We start from the raw sequence: 8,667 nt of genomic DNA on the forward strand, positions 1-8,667 counted from the left end.
AAATCTGACACAAGAAACTTTGTCCCCCACCTTTATTTTCACTGTCTGATGGATCAGCAGCAGCAGCAGTAGTTTGCCAGGAATGCTCTTATTGCCTGATTCCAGAAATCTGCTGCACTTCAAGAAGCACAGGCACATTCCCTGCTCAGGTACACACAGCAGCAGGTGTGAAAGGTCTGTTAGATTACAATTTAGAAGCCATATAAGAAATACAAATGCAATCCTAATCTTCCCTGCTGACAAAGTCTATTAACCTACTTAATCCACAGGAATATGCAGCTCAATTAAACAAGTGTATTCATAAGCCTTTACAGTATACAGAAAACTCAGTTCTGTCCCCTGATGCTGTTTTCAAGTTTGTTTTATTCACTCTTTTGGATGACTGTAAATAAGTGTTTCCACTATGGAAAAGAAAGTTAGCACAGTACATTTTCATGACTGGGGAATGAATTTTTCTGAAGACACCTTCCAAAGGGCAAAAGCCTAGAAAAAACAACGTGAATGTTGAATGCAGTTCCATATAAAGTCCCTTGTAAAAACTAAAAAATAACCAAACAAAAAAAAGGAAAAGAAAAAAAGAAAAAAAGTAAAGGAAAAACTGCAAGGCCCAGGATGATTTTATTGCTTTTCTTCAGTTTTTTCCTTGGTCTCTTTCTTCTCAGATTCTTTGCTCTCTTCCTTTACAGAAAGCTCTTCTAGTTTTTCAGCAACTTTATCAGCACTATCATTTTTGTCTGTGCCTGCTAAAAGATTGGTTAGGAAAGGTATTACATACAAGCAGTAATTGATTTTCCTGTTAGAAAGAGTAAAGAAGTAGAGGGTGAGGGGGTGGGGATAGACAGCTGGTATTGGGCAAAAATATTCTTCACTGACCACTGGAGTGACTCATTCCATGTCTTTTCCTCTGGTAATTACTTCAGATGTCAGATTTCAAGAGACACCACTCATATACATTAATCACTACAAAAGGGCTTAATCACAGGGACTGAGGAATGTGTAACATCTGGCTGGCTGTGCTGCTACCAATAAAGTATCCAGACAAACCCTTAGTTTCTTGGCATCTTAACAAAAAAAAAACCAAAGTCAAGTTCCCCAGTTTGAAAATGGGGCATAGGAATTCCTATGACTGGAAAATTCCAATCTAAATATCTTGAATGCTGACTGCAGACCACTGGTAGTCTGTACTTAAGAAAGATAGAAATGTTTATTTTATTTACATGGTGACATACCTCATCACAAAGGCAATTCTAAAGGGAGGTGCAATAATCTGTTAGAGACTTGTGAACAACCTCACACACACTAACAACTACAAAAACCATTAAATATTATACTTGCATGATTACACATTTGTGAAATTTGGGAAAGGGACCCAGAAGGAAGAAAGAGCACTGTGATTGCAGTGTTCACAGCTCATTTGTTTACTATAAGCCATAAATATTTCCTTGACAGCCTTTCCAAAGCAGCCATGTCCCAACAGCAACTGTAACAGCCTTCCACAGGAAAGAAGGCCATCGTCGCTCCTGTGAGCTCTTACTCTCGCAGACAGAAAAGCACCTGAACTGAAGGCTGCAGTTCAGCACAGAGTGAGTCTGCTGGAACACGACACTCCAGGGTACTGTAACCACTCACACAGCTCAGAAATGTGGCACAAATACACTCAGACTACCTTACCTTTCTTTGCTGTCTTGCCTACTTCATTCCTGCATTCTTCAAATTTTGCCTTGAATTTCTGTGCATCTGTTTCAGTGAAGATAAAATATTTTTTCATTACTTTTACTGCCTCACAACATTGAATAGTTCTAATCTTGAAGAAAGATACCCCAGGGGAAGCTTTGTGTAAATAAAATTTGTAGGGACTTATGAAGTAATCTGGTAAATCATACGAGATACAAAATTCTTCAATCACATCTTTGTGCAAAAGCAATTCATCTTCTTCAGCAAGTCTACTAAAGCAGTTTATTTTGCAAAATATTCAAAATGTAATGCCAGCAGGAACTGTTTTGTAGTTATTGCAACTCCCAGCTGTCTGTAGCCTAAAGGAATAGGAATATGACGTCAGAGACTGCTAACATAACTATCTGTATGCAAAAGACTGAAGATCAGCTTTGAACTGCCATCCTTGCCAGCTGTGTTACACCTGAAGAGTCTTCCACAACCTGACCATAACTGGGGGTTCTTAGCATCAGCAAAGGAAGGTAATGCCTGTTTCACCAATACAGCATTCAGACTCTGTACCTGAGGGCTATTCCTCCCTGCAAGAGCCAACAATGCATAATCTTCATTACATTCTGGTCTAAGCCACCATTCAATGCAACAACCATTCCACGCAGCTGATCAAATTCCAATAACGTCTCTACACAAGTAATACAAGCAATGAGGGACTGGGCAAGGAGCTTCCTGCCACGAGAATGACCAAGGCAGTACAGGCCTGGCATCCCAGGCTGGTCTGGCTGACCACAGGAGGTCACTGTTGCCCCACAGGAATTCTGAAGGCACTTAGTAACTAGGCCAGGAAGTGTTTGTATCGATTCCTTCTCCAGCATCTCAAACAGGAGAGACACCTGAGGGACAAACTGAGGTCTCTTAACCTGTCATCTGCTTAGTCAGTACTGCAAAGGGCAAACAGTAAGAAAGGACTACTCCCTCAAGACAGAACATTCCATAAGCTGAACAGCCTCTACCGGAAAGAGGGAAAGACTTCTCAGAGATTAGCAAATAGTTACCCCTTCATTTCCTACCTGATCATGAAGCAAGCACTAAGCAGGTGGACCAGAAAGGTTTATTTGGCTAAACAAAATGACATTGGAGACTTAAGGCAAAGGAAAAAGGCAAGATACACTAAGTTCTTTCCTGATATAGTTAAATCCATCAATTTTTAAAATATTCAACCACTTTATATTTCATCTAATATGTAAGGAGAAAAGGAGGCTACCACACTAAACTTGTGTGGCAAATTGTAAAGCAAGAAATCCAACACTTTTTCATTTTGCTCCTTTAAAAAAAAAACAAACCCAAACCAACAAAAAAACAAAACATAAACCCCCTCTGCTTCCAAACACTTCTTTGATTTAATCCTAGCTGATCCATTATTAAGAGTTACTTTCTGGTACTCAGTGTAGTCACTCCAGAAAAACCCACCAACTAGTATGATGGGTCTGACTTGCACTTTTCACTGAGGGTTGCATTTAATCAAAACAAAGATACTACATACTTCATTAAAAAAAGAAAAACCAACCCAGATGTTCTGCTAATGCAGACTGACCAGAAATGTCAGGTCAGGATTTCCTTGTTTCTAATGCAAAAATCTAATCTTAACTACAAATGAGCACCTGAATTACATGAAAGTAAGCTGTATGTGAGTCTCTTAACTGCCTATAGTTTTATTCTAATTGGCATAGCACTTACATGAAAGGGCTTAGGTTAACAAAGTGTCTCGGGCAGAAACTGTACCAATATTACTGCAGACCTAATTACTACACTGTCTGTCAACAGATATGGTTAAGTGATTAACAGACTTCTCTCAGATAAAGAATTAATTAGCTAACACTACCACGCAGGGGTGAGATACAGCACATCTCCAGCAATGGTTTAGAGCAGCATTTAGCCAAGCAGGGTAACATAACAGTTTACAATGAGTGTAAGTTCAGTGCCAGCCCACTCACTCTCTGCGTTTAGAAATCGGATTGCCAGAAGTTCAGGCTTGGGGCTTTCATCTGCAAAGTCAGCATGTGTGTTCCAGACCCACGCCCTGTCGCTCCCAGCGTTAGGCTTCAGCTCCATTAAGGGTGTGACTGAAAGGAAAGCATTCAAAGATGTACAGAGCACAATAGCAAATGTTTTCCACACCAGCCTCCATAAATCTCAGTGAAAACGGGCTGTGATGGTTACATAAAGCACTTGACACAGAATTACTCTGGCATGAATACAAGACAGTGGTGTTCATATATATTTTTCCTTACATTGTCAAATGAAATTATGCAAAGCCATTACTGTGTGAGAGGATGCTGGATTCACTACTGTTAGGAAAAAGAATTGGATTCAATTTTTGCTTAAAACAGATGATTGTGATACTAAGAGATGCAGTTACTGAGCTCTGAAGTACAGACAAATGATTTAGAAGGAAAAGGCATCCAGACCGACAAACAACACTCATTCTTCTTCTGCACACCAAAACTACCACCAAAATTAATTTTAAAAAGCACTTTTCCTTCAATTAGTCATCAGATTAATTACCTCTCCCATCAGTTTAAAGCTGTACTACAAGATATTACAGAATTCTGTGGTGCTGCAAAGCGTACACATTGTTTTTGTTTTTCCAATCTATTTGTTCCCTCCTCGCAAATGGGGCCCTGTCCCTCCAAGACACTACAATTACCTCACCTGACTGCAGAATTTGAAATGCTACTTCCCACAGTACCTGAAGACTTTTTGCATTACAGACATGCAAAGTCTAAGCAGGGGTTTTTTCCTCCTTGGGCCCTGTCTAAGTTCAGGAGAAATCTGAAGAGTCTATTCCCTTCCCTGCATTTTTAACATCTAGAGATCAAAACACATTTTGCTCCATTTAATGCTTTGCAAAAATGAAGAGAGTTCTTTTGTCTGACTGTGAGTCAGCATAAATTCAATAAACAAATCTATATGGAGAGCAGCTTTTCCAGGAAAAAAACCTAAACAACTTTTGACATGATTACTATAAATTCATCAATTCTGTTTTCCTAGGTGCAACATTTATTTCCCTAAACAAAAGGTTTATTCCTGCTGGTTGATGGCATTATTGAGGTTTGCATTAAGCTACTTCTTATTTCAAATTATCTAAATGTAGTTTAACTCCACAGAACACTATAGATTCCTCATGTAAAAATCCGAGTATCAGTAAAGCAAGCAAAGTATCAGCAAACTGGACTACTTGTTGCAAGTTGTGCTGACTTGCAAGCCTGTCTCTTTCATGGTTTTTTTTTAATTCAAAGATTATTCTTTTTTGAATGAGTCAGCCCAATATAACACATTCATTTCAGTTTATTTCACAAGCAGAGAAAGGCAGACTCAGATTTGCTTAGCACCTCAGTCTCTGTTTTCTGATGGTTAAGGACTGGTTTTGGAAATTCAGACATTTAGCTCAAAGTAGTAAATTATTACATCTTGGTTTTTCTCACTCTTTTACAAGAGCAAGCCAGCATACATTAAATTCTTATTTCAAGCAGTATTAAGGCCTACATGTTCTACACTTTATTAATCATTAAAATAAAGCACACACACTGGAAGCAATCACATAATGCCTATCACAGCTAAATTTTAAAATGACTTGTGCTAGCCTTATAGCACTATCAGACTCTTAAAGAAAAAACGTCCAGCTTCCTTCCATTAATAAAAATAACTCCTCATAATTTTTGATGCCTGAAGCATGAAGAGTAAGAAACAACCATACTTAAATTCTACAAGCTTATTTTTAAAATCAAGAATAAGTACAGAAATGTAGAACATACTGTAATGGTTCGCACAGATTTTTAGGGTTTTATCCCTCCTCATGAGGAGGCGAATTGTTCCCTTCTCCTTGTGCTTCAGGAGTTTCACATCACCAGTTCCTCGTTCTTTCCATTCTGGAAGGTCATTCTCAGATGCAAACCGGAAGAGCTTCGCTCGCCTTGGAGAACAGAACATTTCATTAGCCTGCATGCATTGAATACCACACCTGACCAAAGAGTGCAGCTCTTATAAAAGCCACACACAAAAAGGAACAATTTGTTCAATATGATCCACTGTTCTGTCTCAATATATGCATTCAGAAACCGAGATGATAAATTAAAATCTAATAATAAAATAATAGGAATTATGTAATGACTGTACTGAAATTCAACAGGTTCTGGACACTCTTAGGGATGATAAACATATTTGATGTAGGCAAACCTTTAAATACAGGTAGCCAATTAAGAGGTTTTGCTACAGCCAGAGTTCACCACACTACCTTTCAGAAACTACCTGTCATCACTTCAGTTATTATCAGAATCTGGACAGGAGAACTGAAGTCTCTTCCAGATCAGCAATACCATTCTGTGATTAAGCAAAAGCATAATTTTTTAAACCTATTTCAAGCCAGCACATCAGGGATCAAATTCAAAATGCTTCTTAAGCCTTTAGACTACATTTTTCTTCAGGCAGATCAAGCCATCCTGATCTGACAATAAGCATAATCTGAGGATAAACTGTATTGAAGACAACAGACAGGAACTGCCAAAATGCCCCAATACTGTGCTGCAGCTGTTGCTTTTATTATTTCAGTACCTTGTACATCACCCTTTACCCATGGATGCATGGCAGCAACACCACACACATCTCATTTCCTTCCTCCCAAGACACTTGTTTCACATTCTGTGATCACAATTTCAAATAATTATTACTTAAGTTGTTGTCTTCTTTTACGTACACCATGCTAAAGCCAGATTCACACTATCAGCTCTCTTCTGTGGTTCCAGAGTTCATTTTCTTGGGGCACCATCAATCACCCCCACTCAGTCTCTGCCATCACAGTGCAGACCAACCAAGTCAGCCTTCATACAGAGATTGCTGCAAGTTATGCAGCTTTTAATGAACACTGTCAAGTTTAAGCCTAATGAACATTCAGATAATAGTGAAAAGTATTCTACTCACATCTTAAAGAGCTCTTCCTCATCTTCTTCCAGAGTTTTTATTTCTTGCTCTGGAAGGGAAACTATGGGTTCAAACTGAGGATCGTGGTTAGAGTCATCTGCATTTTCAGTAGAAGTATCATGCTCCTCATGTGCTTCCTGAGGAGAAAAAATAAAACACAAACATGCTATATACCCCAACCCTGAAGTACTCACATCTGCTTTCAAAACAGTGATGACTTTTCAGCAATTAGATCTTAATATCTGTAATACCCCATAAAAGAAATATGATTATACCTGAAAACAAATGACTTCCAGGTCAACATACAGGCACAAAAAACCAAAAAGGTGCTCATACAGTGCTGGGTGTTTCAATCCTACCACTCATTAATTGTCTAGAGGTTTGGCCTTGGAGTAATAGCTCTACATTATGGAAATGTAATTTCATCAACAGTTTTTCCTATGTAATGTGTTTTATGCTACTAAAATCCTACTATTTCTCAGTGCCTAAAGACCCATCATTAATGGGAAAATTAGAAAAAAACCCACACAACATCCACCCAGCCCAGCTTAAGGGACATATGGCATCTCGAGTTCATCATTCTGGATTATGTATTAGAATCACCCACAGTCAACACAATCAAAGATACTTTGAGGCACAGCTGTAATACTCATAAAATAGTTTAGGTTACTTGCTTTAAAACTCCTCAAGGAACTTTAGGTTACAGGTAAATGGCCAAAATAATACTTCCTATTTAAATTGTTTAGGAATCTATCAGAGCAGTCATTAAGCTTAAGAATAGTTTTTACTACCATGACTAGCAGGTAAATGATAAACATCTCTAGTACTTCATACATATGGACTGCTAAGAAGGACTCAGCACACAAGCCTAGGAAGGAGATTCATATGCAATTTTAACAAAGCCACAGAGCAGCTATCTCAGGTCGAGGGAACTGATTTGGGTTTGGGGTTTTTTTGTTGCTGCTGGAGCAACAGAAAGGGAAAACAGTCTACACATACAAGACATTTAAATAATATTTTTACTTTACAAATGGAAGAGTCCACTCTTACAGGCTCTATTCACAATGTCCTATACAGAGCAGGATATACCATGTGCACATATAGCAACAGAAATAAAGCAACCTGTTTTTACTAAACAAGAGAAAAAAGAGGGGGGGACAGGTAAAAATTAGGTAAAAAATGGCGCAAAATAAAATCTCGTTGTAACAACAACGTCACACCAGCTATCGCCAATTTTATATCCCCAGTGTTCCAGCAAAAAAAAGCGAGAAATTAATTACGTCCCATCTGTTTCAAAAAAAGAGAAATGTTAGCCAAACTTTTATACATTGTATCCATGCGTGCAAGAGCACATCCCGCATGGCAATTCATCGCGCGTTCTGCGCCTGAGCAAGCAATTCCAGACCATGAGAACGCACACTTCCCAGCAGCCACAGGCCAGAACGCGGATCCCGTTATCACGACACGAGCCCGCCCTGCCGCGACACGAAGCACGTGAGCAACTGGTGCGGCACGAGGGGTCCGGCCAGCGGCCCGGGGAGGGGCGGAAAGAGGGAGGAGGAGGAGAAGAAAGGAGGGAAACGGGGAGAAGGACTACCCGAAAGATCCCGGCTCGCCCGGGCTCCCTCACACCGGGGAACGGCCAAGGCGGGTGGAGGGGCCGGCCCGAGCGGCCACACGTGCCCGGAGCGGCCGCAAACCCCAGGCCCAGCGGGCGCGGCCCCTCCAGCCCCCAGCAAGGCCCAGCGTCCGTCCCCCCCCCCTCGGGCCCTGCCCGACCTCGGCTCCCCCCGCCCGGGCCCCACCTGTTTCCGTTACTCTCCCACCCCGGCCCTCGGTGCCGCCCTCTCCCCCGCGCTGTTCCCGACCCGGCCGCCGGCCCGCGGCCGCCCCTCACCGCCGTGTCCGCCATGGGCCCGGTCGCCGCGCTCCGCTCGCCGCTTCCTGCCGCGCGCCCCGCCCGCCTTTACCTCATTCCCGCAGCCCGCGCCGCGCCGCCGCAAGGCTCGATGGGAAACGCCC

General features: G+C 41.2%; 1 protein-coding gene and 1 non-coding gene across 2 annotated transcripts; both read right to left on the reverse strand.

Annotated features, from left to right (window-relative positions):
- Positions 1–349: 349 nt before the first annotated feature.
- Positions 350–8,651, reverse strand: RANBP1 (RAN binding protein 1). Its single transcript, XM_041410335.1, has 6 exons — positions 8,543–8,651; positions 6,646–6,782; positions 5,484–5,641; positions 3,663–3,791; positions 1,672–1,737; positions 350–743 (listed from the first exon to the last, which is right to left on the reverse strand). Exons 1-6 carry the CDS (start codon positions 8,555–8,557, stop codon positions 619–621), a joined length of 630 nt encoding a protein of 209 aa, XP_041266269.1. The 5' UTR covers positions 8,558–8,651; the 3' UTR covers positions 350–618.
- LOC121339030 lies at positions 1,462–1,593 on the reverse strand. The gene has a single exon (XR_005953117.1). It is a non-coding gene; the product is annotated as a small nucleolar RNA SNORA77 (small nucleolar RNA).
- Positions 8,652–8,667: the final 16 nt, after the last annotated feature.

This window comes from Onychostruthus taczanowskii, unplaced genomic scaffold, assembly GCF_017590055.1.
Source record: "Onychostruthus taczanowskii isolate IOZ18803 unplaced genomic scaffold, ASM1759005v1 scaffold32, whole genome shotgun sequence".
Lineage (NCBI taxonomy): Eukaryota > Metazoa > Chordata > Aves > Passeriformes > Passeridae > Onychostruthus > Onychostruthus taczanowskii.